The sequence below is a fragment of the Falco cherrug genome, chromosome Z, assembly GCF_023634085.1.
Source record: "Falco cherrug isolate bFalChe1 chromosome Z, bFalChe1.pri, whole genome shotgun sequence".
NCBI classification, from domain to species: Eukaryota; Metazoa; Chordata; class Aves; order Falconiformes; family Falconidae; genus Falco; species Falco cherrug.
In genome coordinates this window covers 5,980,313-5,999,230 of record NC_073720.1, presented here as the reverse complement: position 1 = coordinate 5,999,230, position 18,918 = coordinate 5,980,313, and the positions used below count along the sequence as shown (strand labels likewise).

The window sequence follows — 18,918 nt, the reverse complement described above, 5'->3', positions numbered from 1 at the left end:
TTAGAAATGTGTAATTTAAGTATGGACTATAATGAGGTAAAAGTTAAAATTTACTTGTATTTTATTTTATTTCATTTCAGGTTAATTCCTGGTTCTAGCCTACATTTGCTCGGAACTTGCAGCAGAGTGTATAGCTGTTCTTGATGTCAGACACAATCTACAAAGTAATAAATTAGCATATTGCTCTGAAAACAAAAACAGTTCTATATTCAGAAGTCTTAGAATGGATAGCTCATTCTAGGGAATTATAATCTATATTTACTGTACAGGAATCAATTCCTAGGAAAATTTACATATAGCTTTGTACATTTTAATTAAACAAAACTATTACCTGTTTTTTACAAACTCTGGGGTTTGGAATAGTGTTTTTTCCTCCTATAAAATAGTGGCGTTTTTTTGTTTTTTTGTTTTGTTTTTGTTTTTTTTTTTTTTTGGCTGGCACTGATTTTGAAACTTGAAGACACTTAAGTAACAATTTTTTAAACCATTTCATGCATCATTACTCTCAATATGATGGGTATCAAACTTGGATGTGACGAGCTTATTTTCTGTTACCAATTCTTATGAAATTTCTACTAGACTGAATAGCCCAAATAACAGGAGGTTGGCTGTCCTCCTCGATCGTGTGCCATCTTGGAGCACAGATCTGAAGAGACAAGCCTGACAACCCAAAGCAAATATTCTATAAACACCAGCGTCTAAAGAACATCTATGTCATCTTCCTCATTCCTCCCTGTCCACAAACACAATCACCACCCTCGACCCCTTGTAATGAGCATGGAATTTTCAATGCAAAGACCTCCATGCATACAGTATGAAGTGGCACATTAGAGAGCAGAGAAGGGTGGGAAACAGAACATCAAAATGCCCAAGGGATCTCTAGAAATGAACTATGTTCAGGGCAGAAAGAAATCTAGCTTTTCTGCAGCTCAGCTCCTAAGGAAAATCCTTTCCAAACCTGAATTATTTACTATTGAACAAAATGAGGAATGGAAAGGCTTTCATCCAAAAGAGGTTTCCCACTCAGCAACTTAACCTCAGCTGTTACTGCTTTTATCATGACTTAAAAAGCAAAGGAGGAGGGAGAAGAAGGGGAAAGAAGCCAGGATATTATCAATCTATCATTCCATATTTTGCTTATCTGTCAAACTACAAATTGGAATTTGAACTTTTTAAAATCTTTCATCTTTATTCTACCCTGGCCCTTTTTAATAGTTAAATTCATTATTTCCTGGACAGAGTGAATCTAGGTCATGAGGGGAAAGCAGAGCTTGTCTTGGAGAATGGAAGTAGTCGTTCAGGCCTTTTTCTGCTTTTAGTTCAGTGTAAATTAACCCTGTCTATACAACAGTCAGAATGAATTAATGATTTATGGAATTACATCAATTTGTCCTTTTCTCTATCAGAATTCTATCAATTGGACTATCTCTCAGGATTTCTACTGAAATATTTCATGCCTATTCCACATTGGAAATTCATAGCCAGTAAATGATAAACTGCCCATCTCCTCTTTTCTAGATGCTTAATTCTCAGTTGCTGTCTTTTTCCCCCAGAATTTTCACTTTTGTGAAAACAATAGAAGGTTTTCATGAATCCCATTGAATGTCACAGCTATCCACTTCATCCTATTTCTGCTTGATACCCAATTCTGCTTGAATAATTATGTGGTTCTCAGCTCTGGAGCTGTATCCTTACCTTGTATGATCCAGAGATTTGCAGCTTTTATTCTCATGAAATGAACAGCTAATATTTTCTGAACAAGGAGATCTGAATAAACTTCATTTGTGTTTTAAACCTCCTATCTGATAGTAAATGAGAACTCTAACATTTCCTCAATGTGTATATAAAATGAGGCTGTTATGATGCAGTTATACTATAAATATGGTATAATGGTAGAGTCTGTAATATCTTCTGTTTTGGTGACATTATTCTTATAATAATATATTTGGGAAAAATTGTTGTCATCTTTTGGATGCACTTAGGGTAGAAAAAAAAGGAAAAAAAAAAAGAAAAAAAGTTTCATTTTGCTGAATGTTCCAGCTGACACATCCTAGATACCTGCTTTACCATGGAAAAGATAATTCTAAATTTCAGAAAGTTACTCTGAGATAACCAGTATTTTCTTCTTTCCTATTTTATATAGTGATCATAGCATAACATCTGTGCAAGAATTGTTTGCTTGGTTAAGCAATACTGATGGGAAACAGCTTTCACAGAAAGACGTGCCACTGAAGTTGAAGCCAAACATAACAAGAAAAAAGAAATTATGGGTACAGAGAGGAAATTATATCCACTCCCACTACTTAATTTTTTTGCATCTATACCTTGTCTTGCTGGTTGAATAGGAAATGAAACTTGTTTGATCTTCAAAATTATTACAGTTCAGTTTCACAGGTTATTTATCCTGAAATTTCTTTGGAATCTAGCCTGGATATATTATCTTTGTTGTTGTTGTTGTTGTTATTGTTTGTTTTCTTCTCCTCCTTCCCTGTTTTATTTCCAGAAGGTGTAATTGAATCCTTGTTGTGTGGCCAGCTCAATACACTAGCTTCTGAGACAAACACTGCACGTTCAGCAAAGTCTTTTTAAGAACAGAGAATGCTAGTGTCAATGAGAATAAATCAAAGGTGATAATATCTGGGAAAAAGAAAACATTGTCCGGAGAAAATAATGACTCCTCTGAAGAGATACTATTGTCAGACACTAGCATATCTTGCCAGCGCTGGACAGTGATATTAAAATATGCTGCAAATCTACCTTATCACCTGCAGTGAGACTCAGAAATGCATTCTGTAACTGTCCGGCCAGGAGAGAAAGCTAACACCAGCTGAGCCATAAAGACACCCAGCACAAAAGTCAAAAGAAGGTGTGGGGAAGCAAACAAGAGTCACTGTAGGCATTCTCCACACTTTGCACTGTACAGCTGACTTTGCAGTTAGTTTCATCTCTGCCTGAGCACAGGACTGGCAGGCCAACAAGTTACAGCCACATTGTCCAGTAAAACACCACCCCTCGCCAAGTCTGAGAGTGCCACGGACACTTGCTGTTGCACTAACAGCAGCACGCTGACCGCTTTCTCCTCATATACCACGGAGCGAAGGCTACTTTTCAAAACTATCCGATTAAAATGCTTTATAACATTTCAGTCTCTAACAAATTAAGCTGACTCATTGTCCCAGTCACAAATTACAGTCTTTTATCCAAGCCATGCGCAAAAGAAAGAGGAATGAAACCTGTCATTACACAATGTCCTTGTTCTGTGAACTTTAAGCTCCCAATTCACCCCTTCTCCCCAAAAATGTTGTTGCTGAAACTTACCGCTTTTGCCAACTCCCCCTGCTCCTAGCATCACCACCTTGTACTCTCTGGAGCCTGCTGAAGAATTGCTGGAGGAGCTGATTATTTCATTTTCTAGCTCCATCTTGCACGAGGCAGAAGGGAGCAAAAGGGATGAAAAAGCAACTGGCAGGTGCTTTCTCTGATCTTAAACAACTATAAAACTGCGTTGGGGGGGGGGGGAAGCAGAAAGGAAAGGTATAATGCAAGAGGTATGATTTATCAGCCTCACGCTGCTGTGCCTGTGTTAGCTGGAGAAGGTCTCATAGCAACCACTTTAACAGCTTCCAATAAAAATCTCTCTCTGCCCCCTCCCAGCTCTGTATCGTTCTCTGTGTTTCTCTTCCTGGACAGAAGCAGTTTTGTGAGGCTCAAGAGCCCTGGTACCTCTGGGTGTTGCTGTGTCATTGAAATCAAATTGAGCAGAGCCTCCAGAAAAAAGCAAATGGAACAAACTTCTTAATTATGATGCTCATTATTCCACTTAGTACTTGCTTGAATCTTAAACAACAATAAAAGAGACCAGACAACCTCCTTGCTACCTTGGAGTTAAATAGTCATCTTATATTCAGCAAGTTTTGTAGATTTATATTTAATACTATTAGAAGTGGAAGAAGCAACAATTTGTAAGACCCTTTGTTCTTCATGGAGCATTCTGCAAAGCAGGGAAGATTTCTCAGGTCAGCTTTGCCCCCAGATCAATTCTTTTTTAGTTCAGTTTGCATCAATTATTTGCAGAAATAAACCAGATATTTTAAAAAACAGTTTGTTGTTTTTCTTTTTTTCAGGCACAGAATTTCAGAAGGAGATTGGGACTGAAGGGAGGGGAAAAGATCTATTAATCCAAAAAATATCCATGTAAGCAAAGAAGAAAAAAAATGTTATAAGTATTTCACACTATAATGAGTGATTATCTAACCAAACTGTTCATCCCAAATAAATAAAAATAAAGCAAAAAAATTGTGAATGACATCCAGTGTGAAAATCTCCCATTAGACTTATTCTGTGAAAACTTACAACAAAAGACTGCAGCTCTTCATTGATTTCTGATGATGTCCTTAACAGATCTAGTATATTTAAAGAATGTTATAAGTAATAAGATACTTGCCCAGCTTTAACTGTTACGCAATATTTCTGAGGACCAAAACACATCTACTGCAAAAGGAGTGGAAAGTGAAAACTTGTTGTCCTTTGAAAAGTCCTGGGCTTTCATGACAGGTGAAACTACTGAAGAAACAGGGAAATGGAAGCAGGAGGGGCAACTAACTAGTAAAGTATCTTGGAAGGCAGATGGCTTTATCTGTCCACTGCTCCAATTTCATAGAGAGTAAAAGTATGACATTACACAGGAATACAGAATAAAGTTTAAAGCTAAAGAAAAAACGAAAAAACAAAACTAAACAAAAAAAACCCCAAAAACAAAAAAACACCCAACAAAAAATCATAGCCTGATGAGGACATGATTAAAAAAAATTAGGAAACAGAAAAAAAACATATAGAAGGGTACATGTGTGAAAGATAGTTTAATGGATGAAGAAAATGCATGATTAAGAAGAGATACATATGTATGATAATAACATTACAATTAGAATGGACAATGTGAACAGAAATGAATACTCATTTTCCCTACTGATAGAAAAATGAGGAAACTTCAGATGAAACAGTGAGTAACAGGGATCAGAATCAAAGTACTTGTAAGAGTTGTGGCTGACTTAAGAAACTTCTTGCCACTTGATGTTTTGGACAGTAAAAATGAACTTTTAATGAAAAAGAATTTAAATACAGAGTAATACTAAAGCTATCTTGGACTACTAAAGTCACCACCTCTTGCCTAAGAAGTACTCAAGAGTCACACCAACGGACTCTGGGCACTGAAGAATGTATGACGGCCTGTTTTCAGCTACATAGATAAAGACAACACAGGGAGAGCCACCATGTTCTGAGAACTTGTCAGGCCTGGGTGGCTGTATTGATGCCTGGATGCAAACCCCAGAACTCAGAAGGATTTGGTCATCAGAGCATAAAACAGGACTTAAACAGGAAATTCTGAACATAATAATGTGATGCCTAAATATTGAACTTCAACAGAAAGAGACAGGTAGGTCAGTAAATCCCTGTTGTGATTATAATTTCATTTGCATTAAAATCATTCTCAAGTGCTCAGTATTGACACATTAGCTAAGACTAATAATGATACCAAGCACATTGCTCAGAACAGCTGGATTTTGCTCGTAATCTCCCAACAACACAGCAACCTCCTCCTCAGGAGCTTTTAAACCCATAGCTGGCAGTAACATCTGGCTGACATTAAAACCTCACGAAAGTGAATGACAGTAAGTATGACTCAAAAGACAAACCAAGCAAAATATTCCAAGATATATTAGTGAAAATTATGTACATGTAATAGACAAGAATCAGTCAGATATTTTTCCAGCTGTTGGTGTTTGCCAGAGAAAAGTGGCAAGGGTATTTTTGGGTTTTGGTTTTGGTTTTGGTTTTGTTTTCCTTCTTCTGTTTAGAGCTGGAACATGGGTAAGGAATATAAGAAAGGGAAGAGGCCACAGAAGGGAATTATGTGAGAGCAGAAAGCAGAGTAAGAACTAAATGGAAAGCTACTTCATCTTTTCAGAAAATCTAGAAATATGAAGACAGCATTTTTATGTCTGAAAAAGTGGATTTTTTTTCTGTTGATTGAAGATTAAGCGTTAAAAATACCCACTTTAAAGACTGATTCATGTTACTTAACCTTCAACTGTTTATTAAGTACTATTAAATTATATAAACACTTAGACAAACATATCCTTTGAACTTTCACAGGTTTGTCCAGAGCCTAAAAAGGTGATCCTGCATTCACATTTACAATGCAGGACTTCTTCTAATCGGTTTTCATCATAACTCCCTATTCACAAACAACCTACTTTGCCCTAATTTCATTCAGTTCAGTAGTGGAGGACAAGTATTTAGCTTAATTCCCATTTACTATAACATCAATTAGTCTCCTCCTCCCACCTGAGCAGGAAAGTACAAGGTTTTGCTTTCACTCTGCTGCCAACAAAACTAATACTGAGACGATCTGAAATTACTCAGCTTAAAACACTTCATAATATAGGGTGGAAATCACCACTGTAAATGCTTTATGGACATCAGGAAGAAACTGTACAAAATACAACCGAACCTTAGATACTAGAGTTTTTCAATGAGTCATTTATTCTACCACAAATTCCAACCCTTTATTTTACCTCTTTGTTTCCCTGCTTTAAGGACACCATTATGTAAATTCACAGAAAACTGTTATCAAGCAAACAAAAGCAACTGCAAAGGTGGGAAAAAAAGCTTGGAGTACTAGCCTGTATCCAATCATTAATTTAGCCAGTTTGGATTCTATTGCTGTTTACGCACTGCTTATGACTATACAGCAAATCTGCTGGGTTTTTTGTTTGTTTGTTTTTTCTTTAAAAATTCTATTGAAACTCACTGCAAAATACCGCTATTGACTGAAACCATTCAGTATTCAAAATCTAGCAGCTGCTTTGTTTGGATTCATATTTTACTGGTTCATATTGAAATAGCTGTATGCTCAGATCTTTAAGGATGGTCAGCTCTTAAGCAAAACACCATACACAGATATCTATGGTAGAAGTAGACGAGCTATTTCTAGAGAAAAAGCCATTAGAAAACACATTCCATTCATCCTACATTCTTACTTGCTCTGAGGGTGTTGAATAAAATAATGAGATGTTAATATAAGATGTAAATGTTCTGAAATTGTTTCCTAGAGCACTTTATGTTGAGGAGATTTTATCAGTTAACCTGGATAAATATTCTTGTCATTAGGCAGGGAGCTCATGAGTTTTAAAAATTTGAATAGCAAGCAAAATGCAAATTTTGACTGGTTTATGCTCCATTAACTTATGGGTTAAAGGTATGTGAACCATTTAATAATAAGTGAATATGCATGAGCCCACTGGGGTCCATGGCATTATGGAAACAATGACCACTCTTTTGTACCTCATGTTTACATATTAGGCACAGCAGAGAGAGGAAACGTAAAAAAGCATCCTTCATAAAACGGCATACAAGCCCACCTTGCTGAACTGCTGAAGTGCTGCTATGGCAAGAAAAGGGTCTAATGCAGAAGTCATTGCACAGCACTGGAGAACTGATTCAATCTGCTCCTGAGGAAAAAAAAAAAAGCATTTGGCACACTAGCTTAACTTGATCAATGCAGAGTCGAGCTAGCATAGTAAAGTAAATGCTGGGGGACTTCAAAAACATTTAAACTTTAATTTTACATTAAGAGATTTGACATTGTCCTGGTTTTGGCTGTGATAGAGTTCATTTTTCTTCCCAGTGCTGTGTTTTGGATTTGGTGTGAGAATGATGTTGATAACACAGGGATGTTTTACTTGTTGCTCAGTGGTGCCTACCCTGAGTCAAGGGCTTTTTGGTTTCCCGTGCTCTGCCCATGAGGAGGGGCACAAGGGGCCGGGAGGGGACACAGCCAGGACAGCTGACCCGAACTAGCCAAAGGGATATTCCATAGCACAGAACATCGTGCTCAGTGTATAAACTGGGGGAGCTGGCTGGGGGGGTGACTGCTGCTGGGGGACTGGCTGGGCATCGGTCAGAAGAAGGTGAGAAATTCTATTGTGGATCACTTGTCTGTCTTGGGGGTTATTCTTTCTCTTTTTCTTGTCTCCCTTTTAATTCTCTATTATTAACAATAACAATAACAATTATTATTATTATTAATTATTAGTGTTAGTATTAGTATTATATTTTACTTTATTTCAATTACTAAACTGTTATCTCAGTTCATGGGTTTTACCTTTTTCTGATTCTTCTCCCCACCCCTCCAGGAGTAGGGGGAATTGAGTGAGCAGCTGTGCGGTACTTAGTTGATGGCTGGCGTTAAGCTGCAAGTAACATTAATTCTTAAATATGCTGAGCACCTCTGAATCTATTGCTAAGGGACCTCCAACACACTACAGAAGCAGCTCTGCATTTTTGGAATTCAGATTCCTATTACAAATACCCAGTGGTTCAATCACCCATCTGCCACTGGCACCGTGACTTCCTTAGGCAATCCCCATCCTTTTTCTTTTCTCCAAATTATTCATCTGTAGGATGACTCAGTGTGTCATACACAGTATACTTGATAGGACACTTGACAACCTCCCACCTTGAAGTCGGCTCTTCAGCTCAAGCTGTTAAGACATATGCTTTTTTGTTTCAAAGTTCTTATTTCTGTCCCTGGTGTCAGACAACATACTGTCCCTGGCCTCTGCTGTAATGCATTTTAATCTAAGCCTTATTTGTACATTGAATGGGAAAAGCAAATGAAAGAAAAGATGCGAGACTGTTAACATGGAACAACTTCAGAGTCCATACAGCAAAGAAGCAATGTGGGTTTGGTCTTGTCAAAGAAAGAAGGTTCACCATGAGCAACACCTTCCCTTTTGATTATCCCCAGTCAAACAGTGCAACCACGTACCTGCTGTACAAAGATTTAAGAAACAGTTTATCATATTCCCAAGAACACTTAAATGGTGTTAACTCTCAAATTCTTGCAAGTGACTGCTCTAACTTCTTATAGAACAGAAACATTGAAGGTCATGTCCTAGACTGTGTCAAAGGGAAAAGCTTTTTTCTCTGGGTTTCCAGTAAGGTTTCACAAATGATTTATGATCTTCCTGTCAAGAAGTACTAATGATTGCAGGTCATTTATGTATTTCTGTTGAATTTTAATTATATTCATAGATAAGACTTACATACTTTAAAATGCAATACTGATATTCAGAATGTGACAATCTTAAAGATCTCAGAGCCTTAACTCCACATAAACATGTTCTCTGTGAGCATGAATATATGCTTATTCTAAATCCATTCACCTTCCAGTGGTTTAGCTAGGAAGGAAAATTATAAGCATGAATATCATATGAAATAGTATAAAAATAGTGTTAGAAGAGCTCTGAAGAGGTCATCTTTTTCATCTCTGCCCCACTCCACAAATCCATTTAAATAAATTGAACAATATTTGTTTAACCCTACTTTAAAGTCTTCCGGAGACAGAAATTACCCAGTTTCTCAAACACTGAAATGAATTGTCTCACTATCCTGTTAGAAATGTCTTTGAAACCCAGATGTCCTTTATTACACAATAAGATTATCACTTCTCATCCTACCTGGTACAGCTGTTGTGAAAGGCATAGTGAACATAGCAAACACATATTTAGATAGTTAACCAGTGAATCAAATGATAAAAGGTAAATACAGAGAATATTGTTCTCAGCCTTCATATCTCTTCTTTTTCTTTCATGCTTCCTCTTTTTCACCAGAAAGGCCACTCTATCAATCCTCCTTTACAGGTCATTTATTAACCTTTTGTTTGTTGTATTCCACCACCTGCTTTGAAGTGTGCTTCCTAAATCGGGCCACATTAAAGGCTTCATACAATATGGATTTACACCTATTGTGCACTTCAAGCTTAGTATAGTTACAATAAACATAGACAATCAACAATAACAGATGTAATTCCCCACCCCACCCCCACCCCCATCTGTATTTGAGTGCTCTCTGTGACAAATCACAATCTACTGGGATTGTGCCAGTTTCTCACTTTTAGCTTTTTGTACTCTCTTTTTTACACTCTTTTTAAAGTCATCCTTGTCATATTGGTTCCTGGGAAAAGAAGATTCTTACAATTTTGACTGTTACAAAAAAAGAAGATAGTCTCATTTTGACAGTTACCTTAAAAGTGTTTATAGATGATGGTAATGGCTGCATCCCAAAAGTCCTTGCACTTGAACACAGTTTCCTGAACTTCAGTTCAAGCATGTGAATTTTAACACTGAATCATATCATATGATGTATCAGTTAAAAAAAAAAAATATATATATATATATATATAAAGACTCTTGAATTTGATCTGCTATCATTTAGATGTTTTCCACTTTGCTGTCCATACTGAGCAAACCTACAGAGGCTAGCTTCAGCTTCATCAGGGAAACACCATACAAAATAAATCTGGAATTTTGTGTCCCAGACATTCCTAGTACTATGGATTATTTCCCATGTTGAGATAGTTCTATTCTAGAAATCAAATTGTTTATTGATATTCTGTTGTTTGAAAAGAAGTGAGTGCTTTTGCAGTTCTTAAATCTGACGCAATTAACAATAATCTTCTAAGTGCATAATTAAGCTGAACAACTTTACCAGCAATAAGAAAAACAAAGTCAGTTCCTTTAAACTCATCAGTGAAAGGTTTCTTCAAGAAAATTCAGACTTTTGGTTAGCTGAATCTCCCACTGGACATATTGTTTCCTATGTTGAATAGAGGAAAATTTAACAATTTTAGAGTAATGAAGCCTTGGAGTCAGCTATCTAGTGGGCTGAATAATGAACTACAAAAAATGACACAAAAATAAATATGCATACGGTTGTTTTCAGAAGCAGTAATGCAATCTCTTCTTGACTAGAAGTTTCTGTTGTCATTCTGTTCATACCTGTGCTTGAATTCTGATGTGCCTACCCATTTTGATAGCTTCCAATCTGTTTAAAGGGACCAGTTTCAAAAGTCAAAATACCACTGAAAACACTATGAATCCTGCATGGAAGATATCACTACATTTTACAACTCTGAGATAAACTCTTGCATTTAAACCGTACCAAATGGATTATGAGCTAGGTAAGTAGGTAAATGCATTTATCTGGAAAATTCTTACAGAGTTGTGTTTTAAAAGATTACAAATATCCCACCTGTGACTTCCACTGCAATCAAATCGAGATCTGCTTCTACCAAAAACACTAGACATGGCAGTCTGTCACTAATTAGTCTGTTAATCAGTTTAAAGAAGTTATTCTTACAAAATATTGTAAGATCAATAGGCTTACATGTTGCGAAAAGGACTGATCTAAGCTCTGTATAGCATGAAAAACAAAGCAGTGCAGTAATTTAACAATGTTGTTCATTAATCATAAGCAAAAGAAAATCCATCACTGTAGGCTTCATTTTACTAGTAACTGTTTAACTTTAAAAACCTCAGCTTTAGAAAAAAAAAAATCATTTGAAAACTGGTGCTAAATCAGAACCCCAGCTCTTTACATTGGAAATGCTTAATATCCCTTACTGGAAACAAATTTGTGTATTAGATTCATATTCTGTTTCCATGCTTTAATGTTAGTTTTCATATCAGGTGTGGTTTTCACGGTTCTGTAAGGAAAGAAAAACACTTTGCAACCTGGAGGAAGAAGGATAAAGATGTGACAGCTCTGAAAGTCAAAATTCTGAACTGATTGAGGGGTTAAATTCACCAAGCGATGACTTTCTTGCGCTTAGGAGCATACTGCAATCACCAAAAGTAGACTCTTTAGATACCCAAAAACCCTCTAAATATAGCATGGAGGGGGAAGAAAAAATAAAAAATAAAAAAGGGCAAAGAAAATCCTAAATCTGTTACTTGTGACTAAGTTATTAAAAAAAAAAAGAAAAAAAAAAGAGAGAGAAAACAGTAAAGAGTAGTCAGCTAGATAAAATCTTCCATACTTCTGTGATGTACTTTCAGCAATGACTGCATAACCAAATACTTTCTTCTCTTAGAAGGACAGATTTCTTTTGACAAGGAAAACATATTTTTCAAATTGTGTATTAAGGACAACCTCAAAAGGCCATAGTTAATAAACCCTGTAGAGAGTACTTAGAGGGTGTTTAAGTAAAACTGAATTCCCTTATGTTTTTCTTACTCCAACTTAGAAAGCTCAAAAATGGGTCAAGTCCTGTGGAGTTTAAGAAGTTAGCTACATTGCTTACTGAAATTATGTACCTACATATATATATTTATATTTCCACAAGTCTCCAAGCAGGCATGCTGCTGCCACAAGGTAATTTTACGTTCAAAAGAAGTCCCACAATTTCTCTGTGTTTACCAAAGTTAATTTATGTTTCTTTCCTAGACATACCCAGTCTGACTCTAAACAACCTGGAAGTTCACAGAGGCTGTTAGTACTATCAGCTGTAGCTATCTGGAAATACAATCACTTAAAGAAAGGAAAAAAAAATCCTGTTGTTTTTGCCTTGATTCATCTTTAGTCAGTGATGAGGAAATGTTTCATGGGTAGGCCCATACCTAAATTCTTTCAAGCAACTGAGCTGAGATTTTTGAGATGAAGAACCATACGTCTCTGTCCAAAATAAATATATCTTATGCATTAATCTTGGTGACAAGCAATAATAAAATGCTAAAAAATACATCTACCTCCCAAATTCTACTCTATTATGTCAACAAATCTCTACTAAGACATTCTCCTTCTGATGTTTTTTTTAAATTTGGAATCAAATGTATACACACATATATATACAAACTCATGCATAGTAACACTTATACAGACAGTATAATGTAAACAATGTATTTTAAAACAAGACTTAAAAAGCTTCCCTACAACTTTACTTCCAAGCGTGCATTGAACTGATATGAAGTGTTACCATTTTCTTACTGGCTGTGTTTTTCCAGAGCTCTAAGAGGTGAGAATGATGTTATTGAGAAGCCACTTAATTTGCTGCCTGGAAGAACAAAGTAGTAAAAACAAATGTCCTGCGTGATTTTCTCATGGGGAAAAACAAAAACAAAAACAAACAAAAAAAAAAGATGGGAGCCACATCTGTTCAGGTCTCAAGTCCCAGATACTTTTTACTTCCATAAGATCAGGTTCAGAGTTCTGACACAAAACCCCTGAGGATTAGAACACCTGTGTTAGACTCAAGTTTGGAAAGAAACAGAATTTTATATGTGTCCATGAGACAGTTTTTGGTACTTTTTGCTGTCTATGGCTATTAATGTGCCTGGAAGACTTATGCACAGTTATTCATGAAGAGGGCTAGACTGCAAAATTTATTTTCCTTAGTTGTGCTGTAGCTGTTTGTTGAAGAGGGACCTTAACAATATAACAAAAGCAAAAGGCTGAGACAATAATGGATCTTTAATGGGAAGGAGTACACAAATACCATGTTAGGCAAAGGCCAACAAAGAGATCATAGGAATTTATGTTCCTCCTATTAACTACAGACTATAAAGGATTCTTGAATACTGGCAACCAGCCAAGCCCCTGATACATTCAGATGAAAAACGCAGCTCTTCCAGGACCATGAGTGGATTTCAGGAATCCTTTATCAGCTGAGTGCCAACTTAGGACAGCCCTTGTAATAGCCTCATTTAAAAAATATTAAGTAAGCTAGTCTGTTTGCATTTCTGTTTTGTCTGCATCTCCTTCAATCTCTGGGACAAGAAGTTTTCAAAATTTAATTTGAAAAACAAATGATAATTCTTACTGAGGCTGTTTTTTTAAAGTATATTTTACTTATATGTGGCATTAATTAGAATTCCACGTCTCTTTCAAATCAAGCAAAACATGTATTTTCCTATGGAAAGATCTTTCAGCTCTTAAAGTTTGTATTTTCATTCACACTTACATGATTTTAAAGAATTACAGCTTCTAATGGTATTAGAATCAACTGCTTTCTCTCTCCTACAATACCTGGAAAGGTCCTCCTTCTGAGCTGTAGCGTGCCTTCCATTTTTCCATAAATTCCTCTGAAGCATACTGATTCTTTCTTTTTCCTTGAGCAACAACTGTTTTTATAATCACATTGCCTAAGGTTTTAGTAAAGCATATACTTCTCAATAACAATACAGTAACTCATGCTCGCACCTAAAGGCACGCTTTTAGATCAGTATTGCCAAAAAATCTCTCTCAGCATCTTTACCACCAGATAAGAAGCAGAATAGGGCTTTGATATAACTGTTGCCTGTCAGCTGTCAATATTCTCTACAGCATTTAAACCCCTCATGTTCCATAAAGATTATAAGATACATTAGCTTTAGCGAGTCTGTAAAATTATGTAAATTTAAAATGGGAGGTTTACTTCTCTTTCATTTCTTTTTTTTTTTTTCTTTTCCACAGAGAAGTGGAAAAGACAATCTTCTTCATGACATATCACTCTGATTATCCCCAAAACAATTACCCTCTACCCTGAAGAGAACGTTCTCACATGCTTTATTAAATCAGCTTCTCTTTTAAGATAAAGACCATAGCTATGTCTTACATTTTTAAATAAAGGAATAGATGTTCCGCTCTTTTAGAAGATAGCCTAGTTCCAAGTTTGCCTCAAGTAAATGGTGCCTAGATTTATCATGCACCTCATTAAATACAGTTAAATTCTTCCATCAATTACGTGATATTTCTTTGTGAAATACTGACTTGGAAAAATGTTAGGAGTTAGCAAAAAACGAAATGGAAAGAGAAAGCAAAATACCGTGATAAGGATTCATTGACTGTAAAGATGGATTTGAGATATTGTAAATACACTTACAGGTAAGAAAGAAAGATATTATTCCTTTGCAGTTGCAGTAATTACTACTTAAATAGTGACATAGCTTAGTAATTCCTTAATTAACTTTGACATCTTTTTCATTTGGTTATTAGTAACATAAATTTATTTGATCATGTAGACAGTATCACTGACAATAGCTGTATTACATAAACACACTAATGACTCAAAATGAGTTTTGATTAGGATTTTTATACTGTGTTCATCTCCACTCACAGTAGTGCAGAAGCGCCACTAAAATTTTCTCAGCAAAACCTTTCTATTTTACAAAAGGGAATCACAGTCTTGGTCTTATTTTTTAATAGTCTTCCCTCTCCCAGGTTTTTTTTGTTTCTCGATGATTTCTAAAAAAAAAAAGTTGAAGGATTCTCTGACCCATTTCTCTAGAATCTGTAGCTACCTCCATTGGATCTTTGTCTAATGCTACTATTACAGCATGTCACTTACAACTGCTGAATGCTGAAATGTTCACCTTTCCAGCATATTTTTTTCCTATATTTGCTCAATGTCAGCATTCATTTTTCATGAAAAAATGACAGGATTATCTCATTTAAATCTTCCTATAAATGCTATTCATACAAACAGGTGCATGCAACTTCATTCTATATAAAGGAATTTTTAATGGCCAAGCTCACATACAGAGTTGAAAAAGCCCTCCGGAGAAACTTCTTTCCTTGAGCCCTCAGCATCCCAGAGAAAACATTCCCAAAGCAAATCTGGAATACTGAATTTGCCAGCCTGCATTTCTTTTTCTGCTCATGTATATGTAATAGTGATTCATCTGGCAGGTATGGGCCATGATCCATGCTAAAGAATCTTACAATTGCCGCAGAAATGCACTATAATGAGTCCCATAAAAATCACTAAGTCTGACATTGGAAGGACATTGGGAATATTAAAAATTGAGATTCAGGTGTCTGGAGAGCATGGGTGCACATTGCCATACATTTCCCTAAGCCGGTAAACTATTCTTGTCCTGCTGCAATTTGCAGAGTATAGCAATTAATTGTGGATTATCTTTATAGGATAATGGTGAGTGTAATCAGTCAAATTTAATTGACAGCCCACTGGAACTTAAGGAGATTTGATTTTCTAGAGTTCTGAATCTTTGGAAACCTCAAGTTACACACAGACAATTAAGACTGATACTGTCAAAGATTGTCCTATTAATCACAATTTGTTTACCAATGCAGTTTGCAAGACGGTGATTGCCTCACATCCTGTTGGACCAAAGACAATAATGTCAAACATGTTTTGTTGTCGCATTTTACTTTTTAGATGGGTTTTCATTTTCTTTCCTAAACACTGGCAATATGAGTAGTTCCTTCTGACTTGCTGTTCTTTTTCATTCATGTGCAAAGCTTCAGCTATATTATGTATTAATTAATATAGATAATTACATATATTTTTTTGGGGTTTAACATACTTTATTTTACGTGGATATCATACATAATCATTATAAAATCTCTTTCACAAATATTCATAATGTTCTATCCACAGAATCTTACCCAGTTTATGACCAAAATGACATCTTTATTTCATCTACTACTCTGTTATTTGTTTGCAATGAATTAATTAAAGCACGTAGTAGAAGGATATCTAATTTGCCTGTTGCTTGTTACTTCGCCCAATCTTTAGACAGAATTATTCAGTCATTTAGATTTCAGTAACAAAAATCCAGGTTTTCTTTCTTTTTCCCAAATTCTGGGTTTGGTTTATATGAGGTAAGAATAATCATAAACTGCGAAAACTAGAAGTGGGGTCTGAGTCATGAAGTTATTCAAGTTGTTTGGGCTTCTCCCATCTACTTACTTCTTTTCAAACTGATGAATAGTAACAGACATCTGTCTGATCAATTAATATCCTCCATAACAATCACTGGCATCACATTTCTTCCTTAAAATCTTTTGTAATCACAGAAGACTTTTGCACTGATGTTACCTCAGTGTAATCTTCAACAAAATTATTATGTGAGATGTGTGTGTGCACTTATGCATATGTGTGCATGTACATATGCCTAATGCAGAAAAGATGATAGTGGGTCCTTAAGGTATTTACATAAGCTAGGCAGAGGTTTTCTGAAAAGACGTCGTACATCTGACAACAATAATTCCTCAGGGAACTTCTGTTTTTATTCAACCTAAAGGAAATCTTTACCTACAATGGTCACGTTTGAATGAGACCTTACTATGAGTATCATGCTGCTCTAGATTTCCGTTATATATCCCTTCAGTGCTTCTATCGGAATGAAGAGAAGCGTAAATAGTTCAAAGGCCGAACCCAAAAAACTCCTTTCAAACAACAAAAATAATTTATAACTTCAGGAATCCTTCCACTGGAGTCCACACCCTGTTTCTCCTTTTTGCTGTCAAATGGGGCACTTCTCCTTGAAGTTTCACATCATCCTGGCTCCTTTCAACTTTAGTGCATCACTGCACCCCTGGAGCACCCTGAAAGATGATGTGCTTCAGTTCAACATTCAAGGCTTCATTAACCGAAGGTCAAATTATTTCCTTATCTCACATTCCAACAAAATGCTTGGAGACAACTTTGCAGGAGAACAAGTACGATCTATTTTACTTGCCAAGTTGCACTGTTTGGGGAAATGAAGTGCCAGGTCTCCAGCTGCATGATTCTGCATACCTTCATTAGCATGATTCATGTATTAATGGTGAGTTATACTACTGTTTGTTGGGTTTAGTATTTCTAGGATGAAGGCCTTACAAAATTCCTTATTTAAAAAAGTCTTCATTTCATAAGTCATTGGAAGTGACAGATGACAAGACAGAGAGGCAGGCTGATCTTTTGTAGGCTAGTAAGGTCACAGAGCTGCACAATTTGTTGTGCAGAACCATCTACATCTGAGACCTGCATGAGAGATGTGTTTCAATGACAGCCAATCCCTAACCTGAGTACAGATGTTATGCCTTCAAAAACATGACACCACCCTGTTTTGACAGCCGACATACTCTAGCATGCCATGAAATTGATTTTTATTCTACTGGTAAATGGTCAAAAAAAAGGGAAATTATACCCATCTGAATTTACCACATATCATTTAGATGATTTTTCTATTTTGGCTTATTTTTTTAGGATTGTGAAGTATTTTGTCTTCTGCTTTTGTGCTTCCCTTGCAGTCAGTTCCTTTGTATATTATAACTTTGTCTTTGCTTTTGTTGTCCTTGTCACCCAATTTAGTTGTTTTGATCTTACTCACCATACCAGATCACAGCAGACAGACTGGGAAGAAACATTTGGGATCTTTACATTCTTGTTTTACCTTTCTTACCATGAAGTTCATGATAAAAATTGTACCGCATTGATTCTGATCCTACCTGAACTAGACGAGTATTTTGTTTCGGTTTTTATCATAGACTTACTGGGGTCCAAAAATGAAAGCTGTTGGACCCCAGCATTGGTGCAGCCTCACCTTGAATGCTGTGTGCAGTTCTTCACCCCACAATTTAAGAAGAATTTGAGAGTCCTTGAATGTGTCCAGAGGAGCACAACAAAGCTGGTGAAAGGGCTGGAAGGACAGTCCTATGTGGAAGGGCTAAGGACTTTGGGCTTGTCTAGTTTGGAAAGGAGACTGAGGGGCAACCTTATCACTCTCTGCAGCTTCCTGAGGAGGGGAAGTGGAGAGGGAGGTGCTGAGCTCTTCTCCCTGGTATCCAGTGATAAGACATGTGGGAATGGTTCAAAGCTACACCAGGGGATATTTAGACTGGACATTAGGAAGCATTTCTTTACCGAGCGGGTGATCAAACACTGGAACGGGCTTCCTACAGAAGCAGTGGATGCCTCAAGCCTGTTTTAAAGAGGCTTTAGGTAACATCCTTAACATGCTTTAACTTGGTCAGCCCTGAATTGGTCAGGCAGTTGGACTAGATGATTGTTGTAGGTCAGTTCCAACTGAAACAGTCTAGTCTATTCAAAACCCTTTAAAGGTGAATCCAAACTGGCACGTTAGCTTGGACTAGGAGTGTGTTTTGGAAGAAAATTAGGTGACTGCCCTCAGTAATGAGCTTAGTAAGGATGCTTTGTCCATAGCACCAGGTAATTCATTCTACAGATGCACTCTTTTGGACTAATAATTGCTGTCTAGTGTCACTTTCAAGAGCTAAAAAACAGAGTGGGAAAGGACATGGAAGTGTAATGAGTTTTCTGAAGGTAATTAATAATTGAGTTGAGTGTGTTTT

At 36.4% G+C, this 18,918-nt stretch overlaps 1 protein-coding gene across 1 annotated transcript in view; it reads right to left on the bottom strand.

Moving 5' to 3' along the window:
- The window catches only part of RIT2 (Ras like without CAAX 2), a 178,953-nt gene extending 175,446 nt beyond the window's left edge, over window positions 1–3,507 (bottom strand). The window contains exon 1 of the mRNA XM_005446911.3: window positions 3,319–3,507. Within this exon, the coding sequence (XP_005446968.1) occupies window positions 3,319–3,421 (103 nt within the window). The 5' untranslated portion in view covers window positions 3,422–3,507. The remainder of the gene's footprint in view (window positions 1–3,318) is intronic.
- Between the last annotated feature and the right edge of the window lie 15,411 nt (window positions 3,508–18,918).